The 15510-nt window shown below is 51.9% G+C and overlaps 1 protein-coding gene across 2 annotated transcripts in view; it reads right to left on the bottom strand.

The window, feature by feature from the left end:
- Positions 1–9626: 9626 nt before the first annotated feature.
- Positions 9627–15510, bottom strand: part of SLC12A3 (solute carrier family 12 member 3) — a 31922-nt gene continuing 26038 nt past the window's right edge. For both annotated transcript variants that reach the window (XM_066349341.1, XM_066349342.1), the window contains exon 26: positions 9627–10072. In XM_066349341.1, the coding sequence (XP_066205438.1) occupies positions 9931–10072 (142 nt within the window). In that variant the 3' untranslated portion in view covers positions 9627–9930. The remainder of the gene's footprint in view (positions 10073–15510) is intronic.

The raw sequence follows: 15510 nt of genomic DNA, 5'->3' as shown, positions 1-15510 counted from the left end.
CTCCCACTGCACTTCTGGAAGGGGCACCTCTTTCATTGGTGGTCAGTGAGAGGACCACTGTATTTGGCAGCCCTCCAGTGGTCTGAGGGACAGTGAACTGGCCCCCTGTGTAAAAAGTTTGGAGACCCCAGGGCTCTTTAAGGTAGCACACCACTTCCACTCAGTAGTAAGAGCGTAAAGGGATGTCCCCCCACCCCCCGGGGAAAAGGTAACCCAGTGTCAGTGATTCCCTCTTGGGTTACATCCCAATGAGACAACCCCTTCTAAAAGTCTTTGGTGATTTTGCCTGTAGCATCTTTAGAAAAAGATTAAATTCAAGTCAACAGACATGCCACAAATAGAAGGAGAAACGTGAGTGACCCTGGCCTTCAGGGACCTTACAGAAAAAGGGGGGGATAGACTGTACAAAAACACAGAAATAAAAGACAACCCAAAGTCTCCTACATCGAGGGGGCACACAAAGAAGAAGAGGGGAGGTAGGGAAAACTTGATGGAAGAGGTAGAATTTAAGTTGAGCTTTGAAGGAAGGGTGACATTTGAATAAAAATAACAGTAACAATTATGGTTGAGCCCCAGAGGGTACCTGTTTAAAGTGTGCTCAGTGGTTAAACTCATGGGCCCAGAGCCAGACTGCTTGTTTCAAACCCAGTTTTTGCCACTTATGAGCTATGTGACCTTAAGCAAATTACTTAAACCCTTTGTACCTACTTCTCTCATCTTTAAAACGGGATGAAGAAGAATAGTATCGATTGTAGAGGGTTGTTGTGAGGCTTACATGATACAACATTGTTGAAGGTCTTGGGGCGGATCTAGACACTTGAAGTGCTCAAGACATGTTGATCATTAATATTTAGGGAACTATGAGTCCAGTCCAGTGGCGCCTGAATCTGGCTGTGAAACTGTACCAGTAAGGAACTCTCTCTTAAAGTGAATTCCTGCGACACCTAGTATTAGCAAAGATATGGAACCATCGAAACCTTTCCACGTGGCTGGTAGGAGGGTAAAGTGGGACACCCCTGTGGGAATCACCTGGAAGTTTCTCATAAAGTGAAACACATATACCCTCTACAACAGGGGTCCCCAAACTTTTTACACAGGGGGCCAGTTCACTGTCCCTCAGACCATTGGAGAGCCGGACTATAAAAAAAACTATGAACAAATCCCTATGCACACTGCACATATCTTATTTTAAAGTAAAAAAACAAAACGGGAACAAATACAATATTTAAAATAAAGAACAAGTAAATTTAAATCAACAAACTGACCAGTATTTCAATGGGAACTATGGGTTTGCTTTTGGCTAATGAGATGGTCAATGTGCTCCTCTCAATGACCACCAATGAAAGAGGTGCTTCTTCCAGAAGTGCAGCGGGGCCGGATAAATGGCCTCAGGGGGCCGCATGCGGCCTGCGGGCCGTAGTTTGGGGACTCCTGCTCTACAACAGCTATTACACTGATAGGTATTTACCCAAAAGAAATGAAAGGCTTGCAGGAGAATGCTGATGGCCGCTGATGAACACATCATAGCACCAAATGTTAGGAACAATCCAGGTGTCAATCCCCAGAAGGCTGGATAAGCAAACTATGGTGTATCCATACGATGCAATACCACTCCGTAGTAAAAAGGAATGAACTACCGGCTCACACAGCAACATGAATGGATCTCAAAACCACGCTGAGCAAAAGAACCCAACAAAAAGCATATGTATTATATGATTCCATTCATATGAAACTCCAGACTAAGAAAAATGGATCTATGGTGACAGGAAACAGATGGTGTGCTGAAGTTGGCTTGTACTGATTCACAGAACCAATTGTGAGCTTCAGTAACATGTTGATAGCTTGATGTTGGCCATGGTGGGAATATTTACACCACAGAAATGAGCAAATACCACATAGCAGAGCTTTACACCCCCACTCCACTTTTACCAACAGACCACTGGGTGTGAAGGAAACTTCTGGATTGGTGAAATGTCTGTCTTGGTAGTGTCTGCATTACATAGGCACAGGCATTTGTCAAATTGGATCAAGTTGTACACTTAAGATTTGTGCGTCTCACTGCATATACATTATACCTCAACTAACCACAGAAAAAAAATGGGATAGGTGTCTGGGCCCCATTTCAGGCCTAGCAAACAGGGCCTGATGCCTCCAAGTGGGAACCGTTCAAGCACCAGATTTGGAAACCACTGGTCAAGAGTGACAGTCAGTATAGCCACACTTATTTTAAATAACAACAATATTGATGACATAACGATGTACAGTATGCAAGAGGTAAGACTGGGAAGAACCCCTGGGACCAGCTCAGGAAAGACTTTGCACGGTCACCCGGAAGAGTTTGGACCTATTAGGGGGCAATGCGGTTTTTGAACAGTAGACGGGGTGCGCTCAGAGCTGGTACGTATCCGGCTTCATTACGGAATCTGGGTTTGAGTGGGAGAGACTTGGGACCAGGAGACCTGTCTTCAGGAGGAAATGTAGATCAGCACTAGGAGAGGCAAAAAAAAAAAAAAAAAAAGGGAAAATGAAAAAAATGGAAATTGTAGAAATCAAGCAGGTGGGAAAGGGGCTTAGTAACAAAGATTGATTCAGGAATAGAGATAACAGCTAACACTATGTAGTGTTTATCACATGCCGGACACACAGCTCTGAGAACCTTGCATGGCTTTATTCATTTCACCCTCACAGCAACCTTATGAGATAGAATGCTATTATTCCTTTCCATTTCACAGTTAGGGAAACTAAGGCATAGAACACTTAATTAACTTGCACTAGGTCACAGAGCTAGTAACTCTGACATTACTATTTTTTTAATTAATTGGTACCAAGGTATAATTTACATACAGTAAAATGCAGGGATCTTAAGTATACAGTTCCAAGAGTTCTGGCAGATGTGTTCGCCCGGAACCGACACTCTATCGAGACACAGAACATTCCCATCAGTCCAAACGCCCCCTAGTGCCCCTTCCCGGTCGACCACTTGCCCCGTCACTGACGGGTTCCCTGCCGCTCCGGTTTAATTTGTGCCTGTTCTAGAAGTTTATAGCAACGAAATCATACAGTTCATATTGTACTGTGCTTCTCAATGATAGAAATTCAAGCAGATCAGGGAAAGAAATTTAGTCAGCGGAAGCAAAATCTACATTCTTCAATGAGATTTCTGGAAATCGTGAAACTCTGAGGGGTGGGGAGGAAGAAGGGACCAAGCTCTGTCCTGTTTTACAGTTGGCTCAGGAGGACCTGGAAAGGCCTTTGCAGATCCAGACCAGCAAGAGGTCACTGACCACACATGTGTTTCGTTTTAAACCATCGTAGGTATCTTCATGTCTTAGGCCCTGCTGAAGTGCCGTACTTTGTGCTTGGAGCTCTTGTTTCTAGTTGGTTATTAGAGATCTCCCCAAATAATTCCAGCTCCAACCAGAAACCTTGCTTTTTATGGTCATGGCTGAAGTTCTAATTTGGCCACACACACGAGCCATCTTCTTGAGCATGAAATGGACATCTGGCTCTAGACTCATGGAATCCCTCCCATGGCAACTCTTGTGCCCATGCTAAGCCAGAAGCAGCTTTCTTTCCTCACCAGAGGTAACTCCCTGGGCAAACCTCTCCAGACAGTGTGGCTGGTAATGGGGAAGTGTTTTCACGTGACGAACGGAGGCGGGATCTTGGATTATGGTTCCTAACCTTTGAAGAGGATGACACCATTTCCTTCTTATTTTCTGACTGTGCTGCCTATCTCTTAAAAGAGCTTGTTACATACATTTTAAAAATGGAATCAAGTAGAAACTAAGCAGGTTTTTGAGAGCCCCAAGTGTCTCTCGAACAGGAGACATCAAGTGTTACGGCCAATCAAGGCTGACAACCGGGCCCAACAATGTGCCTAACAGTTCACTGCATGATGTATTTCTAAACGCTGCCCTTACATGATGTACCCAGGGTTCATTTACTTAATAAATTAAAACAGAATCGCCATATGACGTAGCAAGTCCGCTCCTACATATGTATCCCAAAGAATTGAAAATAGGCATTTAAACAAAAACTTGTCCATGAATATTCATAAAGCACTAGTCACAAGAGTCAAAAGGCAGAAATAACTCAGATATCCAGCAACTAATGAGTGGAGAGACAAAATGTGGTAAAACCAATTCAACGGAATATTATTCAGCAGTGTAAAGAGTGAAGTACCGACACGTGGGACAGCGTGGAGCGTCTCTGAAAACATGCGAAGTGAAAGAAGGCAGACAAAAGGCCACAGATGGCTGATTTTGCTTATGAGCAATAGGCAGACTAGGCAAACCCTTAGAGACAGAGAACAGTAATATTTGCTAGGAGTTAGTGGGGAATGATTACTTAACAGGTCTGGGATTTCCTTTTGGGATGATGAGAACGTTTTGGAGCTAAATAGTGGTGATGGTTACAAAACACTGTAAATGCATTAAATTATATAATTTAAAGTAGTTAAATATTAAACAAATGTTTTAAAACCTACTTGGCTCCTTCTGTTCTGTTGAATGCTATGTCCTAGCCTTCCTTCCAGTGGAGAGAAAAACCCAGATGAAATCAGCACCAGCACACAGCAAACTCCTGATTACCCCAGAAAGGGGCTTAGCCCCCAGACGGGACAGGGGGGTGGTGTCTGCCTGATGTAAGAAACTCGCACAGCGTAAATGCCTCACTCTGCTCACGACTGCACGTGTAGCCAGCTCCAGACTTACGACTCTTCCTGGCCACCTGGGTTTGGCCCCAGGACAGAAACGACCCAGCTGCCCAGGCCAGCATCCTGGGCAAGGTCATGGCTGTCCTCCGAGGCCCAGGTGACCCCAGCAGCCCACAGTTCCCATCCTAGCCACCTGTCTCCCTCTCCTGATTGCAGCCCAGCATTTTAAAGAGAAAAGGAGCCGGGGGGGGGGGGGATTCATTTACTTCAGGTTTCATAGGATCTTTTCACAAACACAGACTCTTTCCAGTACCACAGGGGAGTTCTGATGGTGTGTTAGTTTCTCTCTCGCTTCCCTAGCAAAGCACCCAGCTGGTTTGAGACTAGCCCCAGCCCTTAGGCCAGGATGCAGAAGGCTACAGAAATCATTTACAGGAACATCCTTGCTCAAGTGGTGCAGCTTTTTTCATCTCCAAGAATGGAATTCTGCTTGCTGAGCTCTCCCGTTCAGCTCTGGGTGAACGTCCCTCTTTCCCAGGCCACTGCACTCAGTCTAACCCTCGTCCCTCTTTCCCAGGCCGCTGCACTCAATCTAACCTCGTCCCTCTTTCCCAGGCCGCTGCACTCAGTCTAACCCTCGTCCCTCTTTCCCAGGCCGCTGCACTCAGTCTAACCCTCGTCCCTCTTTCCCAGGCCACTGCACTCAGTCTAACCCTCGTTTCTGACCTGGTCCCCTCTGCTTTCCCAGGGCAGGCCACGCCCGTCACTCAGGTCTGCCGGAGTTCACCCCGGTCCGGTCTGGTCCGGTTCTTTGTGGGCAGGCTCCCACCCCCTCACCCCCTGCACTTTGCCCCGTTCTTTCCCCAAACCCCCTTCCATTCACCAACGCCACGCCCTTCTCCAAGACACGACCCTTGAACTTGACCGTCTCCTGTTCCGTTTTTAACTCTGGCCTGAAAAACACCTGTCCTCTCTTGCCACCGGCTTTCGTCCTTGTGACATTCTGCGGTCTGGCCGCCCCGCCAGCTGGCTTTTCTCAAGGCTCCACCCCCCCCCTCATGGTATTTTTAGAAACTGAATTTGGTGTGGTTCCCTTTCAGGGAAGAGGCGCATGTCACGCCTGAGGTTTCGGCCACAGCACTGATCCTCCTCGTCTCGAGTGGGGGACTCACTGACAAGGCAGCCACTGGCTGGGCTTTCCTGGGCCCTGTTTCTGTGAACACTTTTGAACTTAGCAGCATTATTTTCCTCCTGACATCCGGAGCTCTGTACAGGACAGCCAGCAGCGAAACCAGGCTGCTTTGCGAGTGCTTAGGGCCCGCCGGGCCGGGCGGCTCCCCTGGGACATCTCAGCTGGTCTCATCCCTGGGAAACTCCTGGTCTCATCCCTGGCAGACCCACCCTCGTTGTGCAGGAGAGGCCAGCTGGGCGCGTCAAAGGGCTCCCAGCCCGTGCGGTCGCCACAGGCTACTGAGGCCTCAGCTCATCAGAGGCGGAGCTCAGAGGGCCCATTTGGTGAAAAGCGGGCTGTACGGGACTTACTTTAAAGCCAGGACAGGTCTGGGGCAAGAACTGGAGGAGGCTATGAAACCTGGAGGGGAACTGGGAGCTACCTGGGCCTGAGGGTGGGGGAGGGAGGAAGGTGAAGAGTCCCTGCCATGGTGGCCGGTGAGGCTGTGGGCTGGGGTTGGGGCTGGGCCCGGTGCTGATGACCCACCTGCCCGAGGGCCAGTGCAATGGGGAGGACGAGGTGGAAAATGCTTCCTGCCACTGCAGCTCATTAGCTCGGAGCATTCTGTCATCCACAGGCACAGAGGGGCGCACTGTGGACTGAAATCTCCTCCCTTCCCAGGCCCAACAGTGACTGGGAGAGCCTTCGAGAGCCCCTGGTCACTCACTCAGCAGGGCAGAAGGATGTGGTGGGCCGCAGGGTGGGGGGGCAGAAGGCTGTGCCCCCCCCCCCCCAGCAGCCACAACACTGATCAACCATGTGTGGGCCGAGCCACAGTCATCAGCTGGCCCGCTGGCTGGTGACACCTGTTCCGGCCTAGTCCTCTCATTTCAGAGCCTGAGGCCCAGAGAGATCAGGGGGGTATCAGGGTCACACAGCAGTTTTGGGGGGAGATGGAAACTCAAACCTAGTCCTCCCGGGGGCCACCCTGTGGCTCTTCCCACCCAACCTGTTCACCTTTTTGTTTGAGGCAAGATTAACAATACTGAGAGACTTTTACACAACCCATGGAAACAGGTTCCCCGGGAGCCTGCACACGCTTAGGAGAGAAGCAGAGGGGAAACAGACAGCAGCCGTCTGGCCACAGGACCTAGAGAGACTCTTACACAACCCACGGAAACAGGTTCCCCGGGAGCCTGCACACGCTTAGGGGAGAAGCAAAGGGGAAACAGACAGCAGCCGTCTGGCCACGTGACCTAGAGCACCGGGTGGAAGCTCTGAGGAAAGTTCAGTCCAGGGTTGAAAAAACAATACAGTCAGATCTTTTCAAAACACTCAGCAGAGTTAAAAAGACAGTATGTTCCAAAACAAGTAAGTTCTATTGCCTGCGTGAGTGTGCTTCTTCTCCATCACATTGTTTTGACCTCGTGGTTAACTCGAAGCTTTTCCCATCCCTCCAAGTTATTATTATCATTGGTAAAAATTCAGTTTCCAGCAGAGTGAAATTTCAGTTTTTGCTTTAAATGCCCGAAGCCAGAGCATTTTCTGTTCTTGGATCAGGGTCTCCCTGAGGTCTGGAGAGGGAGTGTCCATTGGCCAGGAAACGGTTTCCCATGAGGCTCTAGAAAAGCCAGTGTTCCCTGACGGGGTCTGAGCCTGAACTGGAGTTGGGGACGGGGTGGTTGGTGTCAGGTCCACTGAATGGCTCAGGGGCAGGCACCCTTCTCAGGTCCCCAGGGGGCAGAGGCGCTGTCCCCAGTCAACTCCGCCATGTGCTAAGTCATCCTCAGGGAGCCCCGATGAGCCAAAGAGCACCGGACTCACAGCAGCCTGCGGGACCAGCGCCTTTGTCCTGCGCAGGGCACAGTGGCATGACCTGCGGAATGCTAATGTCCTTTGGGTCCTAACCCTAAGAAAGATTCTTGCTTTCACAATTAAGTAGGTGCTGGCCTGACCTGTGGTGGCGCAGTGTATAAAGCGTCGACCTGGAAATGCTGAGGTCGCTGGTTCGAAACCCTGGGCTTGCCTGGTCAAGGCACATATGGGAGTTGATGCTTCCAGCTCCTCCCCCCCTTCTCTCTCTCTCTCTCTCTCTCTCTGTCTCTCCCTCTCCTCTCTAAAATGAATAAATAAATAAAAAATTAAAAAAAATTAAAAATAAAAAATAAAAAAATTAAAAAAAAAAATGTGTTAAAAAAAAACCAAAAAAAAAAAAACCAATTAAGTAGGTGCTTAAGGGGGCCCGAACGGGCCGACCAGACCCAAAGAGGCCTCGTTCCTTCCGCCACCCCCGTGCTACCAGTAAAGGCCCGGCCAGCTGCATCCGCCAACAGCCAGCCTTTATGCTGCGTGCCTAAGCCTAGAGCTGAGATGTCCTTCTGGGAAGCCACACCCCCTGGCCCTGGACACCTCTCAGTGTTCATTCTGCTCTTGCATCCAAGCTTGGTCGGTGCAAGCTTTCTGGGGGTGTTCAATCCCCGGGAACCCCAACACCCTTGCATGGACAAGGTCCATCTTTCCCAGGTTGTCTCTCCACTCTGAACCCCTGTGACCACTCACACGACCACAGCAGCCTGTGGACCTGTGTCTCTCTTACAGTGGCTCCTCCTCCCATCCTTTCCTACAGCCTTAGGCCGGGTGTGCCGCTTTCTGATCCTTTGCCCAGTATTGCCATCTTTATACACTGCCCCCCGCCCCTGCTGCCCATACCTGCACCCCTAACCAAACCTGGAACTGATCCCTCTCCCACCAGTCTCCCTGGACCTCGCCCCTCTTTGAAGCTCTTTCCTGACACACGCTCGTCAAGGGCCCCCTCCGCTGTTACTCTGTCAGTTCCCCTTTCTTTCTGTGGGACTAGGAAGGAAACGGCAGTGACGCCCATCATGACCTTTCTCATATCAGCTGGGCTCCCCCCACTTTGCAGAAAAAACCTCCGGGCACAAAGGGAAGTCTAAGCTGTGTTTTGCAAACTGTGGGTCACCACCCATTAGTTAGGACCCCAAACTCATGTTAGTGGATTGCAACCAACACTCAGAGGAGAAAAAGAATGAGAACAGCAAATACCAGAGTGCGTCGCCCATGGTAAGGATAAGAATTGTTTTGTGACACTCTAGTTTCAGCGTGTGTTTGTCCCAAGTCTCAATGTCAAATATGTTTCTTACTGTGAGTTGCAGCCCCCAAAAGTTTAAAAGTCCCTGGTCTCCCAGAGAAGCAGCCAACATTTTTTTTTTTTTTTTTACAGAGACAGAGAGAGAGTCAGAGAGAGGGATAGACAGGGACAGACAGACAGGAATGGAGAGAGATGAGAAGCATCAATCATTAGTTTTTCGTTGCAGCACCTTAGTTGTTCATTGACTGCTTTCTCATATGTGCCTTGACTGTGGGTCTTCAGCAGACCGAGTAACCTCTTGCTCAAGCCAGCAACCTTGGGTCCAAGCTGGTGAGCTTTGCTCAAACCAGATGAGCCCACGCTCAAGCTGGCGACCTCAGGGTCTCGAACCTGGATCCTCCGAATCCCAGTCCAATGCTCTATCCACTGCGCCAACACCCAGTCAGGCGCAGCCAACATATTGAAGACACGTTATTATTGAAAGTGAAGGGAGTGAGAGGTGGTTAAAGGAATTTGCATTATTATAGGGGTGCCAGGAGCGCCGCATCCCCTACAAGGGTTGTAGGTGTGTGTATGTGGGAAGCCCCTCTCCTGACCTTGGAGGAGGCGGGCCTGGGTAGGAAGTGATCCCCGAAAAAGTCTGTAGAAATGGCCAAGATGCACACCCAGCACTCAGACTCAAACTCGTCTATAAATCAAAGACTGAAATCTTAATTTGTTGTAATCAAGATCAAAAGAACTTATAGGGACTACTATGGACCCGCCAGCAAACTCTCCACCCAACTTTCAAAGCCACTTCTCCGGCCCACAGAGCAGAGCCCACAGGACATGTCTGATGGGGGTGGGGTCCAAAATGTGGAAATCTAGCAGCTTCTTCAGTCAGATCACCGGGTGCTACCGCTTCGTGTGACAGAGCGTGGGTCTGGTCCCCGTGGGCAGGCGGATGTCCCGAGCACCCTCAGCTTCGTGCAGGCGTGGTGGCCTGGCGTGCAGTCACTGGCAGTAAAAGGTGAGCACGTTTTCCTGGTTTCCTCGGATCAGGATGACGGGAGGGCTGAGGTCCTGGGTCAGCGTCTCCAGCCAGGCCATGTACAGCGAGCTCGGGCACTTCCCCTTCCTCCCTATGGGCAAGGTGCTGAAGGGCAGGAAGAGAGGCAGGTAAGACTTCACCCGGGGGCCTTCCGCACTCAGAGACACTCGTGGTTGGCTTTCTGGACAGCAGCTCTCGTGACCCCTTCAGCGCTCCTCTTCCCAGCCACCCTAAGAATGACCTCTCCCTCTCCTTAAAAGCAGGACTCCGAATGTACCTTCAGCTGTGAAGTATTTCTGAAGCAAGTCATGACCTGGTCCCCACCGGCTTCTCCAACTTACCTCCTACCCCTTTCAGCCTTGCTCACACCCCAAAGCTACAGTGGCTTTCTTACTACCCCTGAACAACATGGCGAGCTTGCACCTGCCCCAGGGCCTTTGCACCTGATTCTTTTGCTACCCAGAAGGCAGTGCCCCCAGGCTGGCTTCTTTGAAACACTCAAATCTTGACTCAAGTGCACCTCCTTCTCTGATCACCCATCTCTCTCCATCATAGCACCCTGTTTCATTGTCTTCACAGAACTCCACACTCTCAAAGTCCCCCTTTCATTTATGTGTTTGTATCTGTCTCCCCTGACCCCCCTCTAGAAGTTATGTTCACTCATGAACAGGCCGGGTCCGCCTTATTCACTGCCCTATCCCCTGGGCCTAGAACACAGTCTGATACGGTTGGGATGTTAAGTGGGTGATCCCACCTGTCCGCCACTTGAATCATCCAGCCTCGCCTCTCCAGCCACACACCGGCCTGTGGCCACAACGTGACAGGTTCATACTCTTCTGAGTGTCCTCGCCCTGCCTCCTGCCCTGAATGGAAGGCCCAGGGAGCAGGTCTCCACCCCTGCCTTGGGGGGACCCCTTGTCTGAGCTGCCGTGCTGTATGAACAGCAAACCGCCCTGGGGAGGCTGCTCAGCCATATTTTCATGGCTATTTCCAGTAGTGACTTTGTCACCATCTTCAGATTCCCAAAATGCCTTGCCATGGCCACCACTGCCTGCTCTCAGCTCTGGGAGAAGCCAGCATAGCACAGAGCTGGCCAGGGTTACAGGAAGTTAGGGCCCCAGCACCTGATGTGTTTTCCCAAAGTACTTCCACAGGCGCCATTGCATCAGAGCCTCACAACAACCCTGGAGAAACCAGGGCAGAAGGGACCGCATTGTGCGATGCTGGGCTCCAGAGCATGGCTTTGGCGTCAGAGACGCTACCTGAGTTGTGGCTTTGCCACTTCCTCAGCCATGTGGCTTTTAACAAGTGGCTCACTGGCCCCGAGCCAGCTGTCTGCTCCCTGGGGGAGGACACACCGCTCCCTCCTGGGCTGTGAGCTCTGAAGCAGACAGCACACAAGGGCGCCTAGCCAGTGTTTCATCACACCAGCAGTTGTTCGCATCACTTGTTCTTATTTGCCAGCATCAGATGGCCAAGCTGGAGAGTGGCAGAGCTGGGACTTGACCCAAGGTTCTGGGATTGGCCCTGGCCCAGTTGGCTCAGAGGTAGAGTATCAGCCCTACGTGTGGAAGTCCTGGGTTCAATTCCTGGTCAGGGCAGGCAGGAGAAGTGACCATCTGCTTCTCCACCCCCCTTCCCTCCCCCTTCTCTCTCTTTCTCTCTCTTCTCCTCCCACATCCATGGCTCCAATGGTTTGAGCAAGGTGGCCCTGGGCACTGAGGATGGCTCCACGGCCCTGCCTTAGGTGCTGAATAGCTCGGTTGCCAAGCCACTAAATAGCAGCCCCAGATGGGCAGAGCATCGCCCTGTACGGGGCTTGCCGGGTGGATCCTGGTTGGAGTACATGCAGGAGTTTATCTCTCTCCCACCCTGCCGCCCTGCCTTTATCTTAACAAAAAACAAAACAAAAACAAAAAAACCCAACAGAACAGAAAAGGTCCCGAGATCGCCCACCCCAGCTGCCTCTGTCACTGCCACCCCCACTTACTCTGAGAAGGCGAATCGAGGTCCCTAAACAGCCGCCTCTTATTTAAAATGCCACTCTCACGGCTTCACTTGGGACAACACTACAGTCTTTTAAAAAGCAAGGTCCCCAGGATTGGGGGAGGCAGGCAGGAACAGGGACATTCCATTAACCGAGCATCACCTCAGTTAGAACGGATCTGTGTTCGTTGCATTTCCAGGGAAAGGGAAGTGGGCACACTGAAACTGAGCTTCCTGATAGAACAGTTATGCCAATGGCTGAAAATGCCCTCTGAAAAGCATGACATCATTTTCAGGGACTGACTCCAGACACTTTCAAGGCCATGAGGAGAGTGGTGGCTGCATCACCAGGGGTGAGGGACCCCCATCGCTCCTGCGGGGGCCTGTCAAGCAGAGCCTGGCCACTCCGCGGAGAAACGGGCTCCCTCGACGCTCAGCCCAGCGCCAGGCACCGGCACGCTGCTCCGGTAACCAGGTGCGTGCCTTTAAGCTACCAAGCTGTAGCCTGACCAGGCGGTGGCACAGTGGATAGAACGTCGGACTGGGACATGGAGGAGCCAGATTTGAAACCCCAAGGTTGCCAGCTTGAGCACAGGCTCATCTGGTTTGAGCAAGGCTCACCAGCTTGGACCCAGGGTCGCTGGCTGGAGCAAGGGGTCACTCGGTCTGCTGTAGCCCCCCGGTCAAGGCACATAAGAGAAATCAACCAATGAACAACAAAGGTGCCACAAAGAGGAATTGATGCTTCTCATCTCTCTCCCTTCCTGTCTGTCTGTTCCTCTCTCTGACTCTCTGTCTCTGTCACACACACACACACTCACACACAGCGACCAAGCTTTGGAAATAAAAGCCACTCTGGCACAAGGGACTTTTTGTTCAGAACTGTGTCTCTTAACCAGAGAGAAAGGCAGCCTTGGATCTAACCCAGATGCAAAACAGTAACACTGCATCAGAACCACCAGCACAGCTTCAAAACCCCAACCCCGCTCTGCAGCTGCAGGGTCCTGGGCAAGTTGCTTAGCTCCGCTGAGGCTCAATATCCGTGTGTGTGTGCGTGCGTGTGTGCGCGTGTTGTGTGTGTGCGCGCGCACGTGCGTGCGTGTGTGTGTGTGTGTGGTGTGTGTGTGTGTGTGTGTGTGTGGGTGTGTGCGTGCGCGCGTGTGTGTGTGTGTGTGTGGTATGTGTGTGTGTGTGTGTGTGTGTGTGTGTGTGTGGCGGGGCGGAGGGGTGTAGGTAAACAGAACCACCTCACAGAGTTTTGAACATTACTAAGGCCAATCCCTTGAGTGTCAGGCTCAGTGGCTACAATGCGGCGTTGATCATGTTGATTATGGTTTTGATTATTGCTATCTGGCGATGAGGAGGAAGTCTTTATAGTAAAAAGAGAGGTCTAGATCCCAAAGTTAGACCAGGCATATGGTTGTTAGTCCGGGCAGAGCTTGCTGGGCTGGTTACAAGGCCAGCTTGTCAGCTGCCAAGGCTAAGCCGAACTGAAGCCATCAACAGATACACGTGGCCTTGAATGGAAACAGTAAACAGATGAACTGCTGATCGGTAGGTAGCAGACAACCAAACCCTACTTCAGACCTGCTCTAGAAAACATTCCCGTGTGCTCCAAAAATGCTGGGAAATGTGACTTTGTCGTTTTAGGGAGGCTTGGGAGGACTTTTTGTTTCCTTGGAATTTCCGGGGAATGTGTGCTTCTGGACTCCACCCCAGACTGCCGGGGAAGGAATGGAGGAATTTGTCATTGCCCACAGGGCGGACAGTTGGAGATTAGCAATACAAAAATGCAGCTCCCTGCCCTCCCAGAGAAGTGGCCCAACAGCCAACAGCCGGCCCCTTTGGCCAACAGCTGTAGCTGCCACCACGGGGTGGGATGCTTGCAAGCCGTCCCTCCGAGCTGACTGGACTCGGTGTTATTTGTATCAGCTAATCTGACAGGGCTGGTGGGCAGGGGGGTTGGATTCCCTGTGGGGCCCTGGGGGCAGGGGGCAGGGGGGTTGGATTTCCCTATGGGGCCCTGGGGGCGGAGGGGGGTTGGATTTCCCTGTGGGGCCCTGGGGGCAGGGGGCGGAGGAGAGTGGGGGGCTGAGAGGCGCCAGTACGTGGTCACCTCCCACCTGCTGAGAGAGTGGGGGGCTGAGAGGCGCCAGTACGTGGTCACCTCCCACCTGCTGAGAGAGTGGGGCGCTGAGAGGCGCCAGTACGTGGTCACCTCCCACCTGCTGAGAGCCTGACTCATCTTAGTGGCAAATCAACTTAGAACCACAACATGTTAGCGTGAAAGAGAACCTCGGAACTCCTTTAGTTTAACTCTTCTCTCTAATCAGGGGACTGAGGCTCGGAGAAGTCCAGCTGTGTGCCGAAGGCCACACCAGCAGGCTCACTGCAGACCAAACGCAGGCCTGCTTCCCTGAACAGAGGTGGCACCCAGGAGGGGGCGGTGCGGCATGCCCACACACCTCAGGTGGCACACACCACGTCCTGCCTTGCGCTGTGACCCCGTCTCACCCAAGCCACCGTGCCCTGGGGACAGTCCCCGCAGGGTGCTGGCCAGGGCCTTGCAGATAATCCAGCCCCTTTCCTTGTCGCAGTTTCTACATCAAAGGAAGCATTTTCTTTGTACAGAAATGGTCTCCCTACGCACCCCAGGAGGCATCGTGTGTCGGGAGAGCCAGCTTCACGGGCCTGCAGGCTGCACGTCCGCACAACCCTGAGCTTAGAAGGCTCCCACGCCGGGTTTACCGCCCTGCTGACGCCATCTTGACGATCTTACTAGGGTTTGGCCCAAGGGCGCTCGCCTTTTCATTTTGCACCAGAGCCTCACAAACTGTCCCCACGATCCTGCTTTCAGGTTAGGCAAAAGCAGGATCCACAGGTGGCTTAGCTGTCCTGGGGAATTCCCAGGTGGTTGGCCCCCAGGAGATGTTGCCAGTATTTGCCTTGGCAACGACCCTCATTCCTTCTGAGCGGGACCTCCCTGGGAGGGGGACGCAGGAGGCACCACTGGCCTCCGAGAGAGGAGAGCCACCCTGAGACCTTCTCTGTGCCCCTGCCACCTTCCACGGTCTCAGCCTTGGCCGATCACCACCAGCGGTGGCGCATTACTGCACACGGCTGCAGGTCTGGGAGCCTCAGGGTCTGACGGGCACTGAGCCTGGACTGTGGGCTGGAGCGGCCCCTGCCTCTGCTGCCAGGGCCTGGCACCGGTGTCACCTGGGGGTGGCTGATGGCCAAAGAGACCTGGGTGATTCCCAAACAGACAGAAATTGATTTTCTTCTGGGATGACCTGGGGCCCCCTTTGCCAAGCTGAGTTTGGCAGAAAAAGGTGACAGATAAGGGAAAAGCAGTGGCGAGGGGCAGCAGTGAGACCTTGGCCAGCTGGCACTGCCTAGGGAACAGGTCTGAGATGTCCCATATTAAATGACAGTGAGCCAGAGGGTGGAAGGAAGAGATCAGAAGCGGTTAATCAGTTAACAGCTGCAGGGCACAACCAACAAAGAGTGCTCACACCCCCAACGCCTATCTATTGGAACGCTGGACTAACTTCCAG

This window comes from Saccopteryx leptura, chromosome 9 (genome assembly GCF_036850995.1).
Source record: "Saccopteryx leptura isolate mSacLep1 chromosome 9, mSacLep1_pri_phased_curated, whole genome shotgun sequence".
Classification (NCBI taxonomy): domain Eukaryota; kingdom Metazoa; phylum Chordata; class Mammalia; order Chiroptera; family Emballonuridae; genus Saccopteryx; species Saccopteryx leptura.
This window is presented reverse-complemented; position numbering and strand designations above follow the sequence as displayed.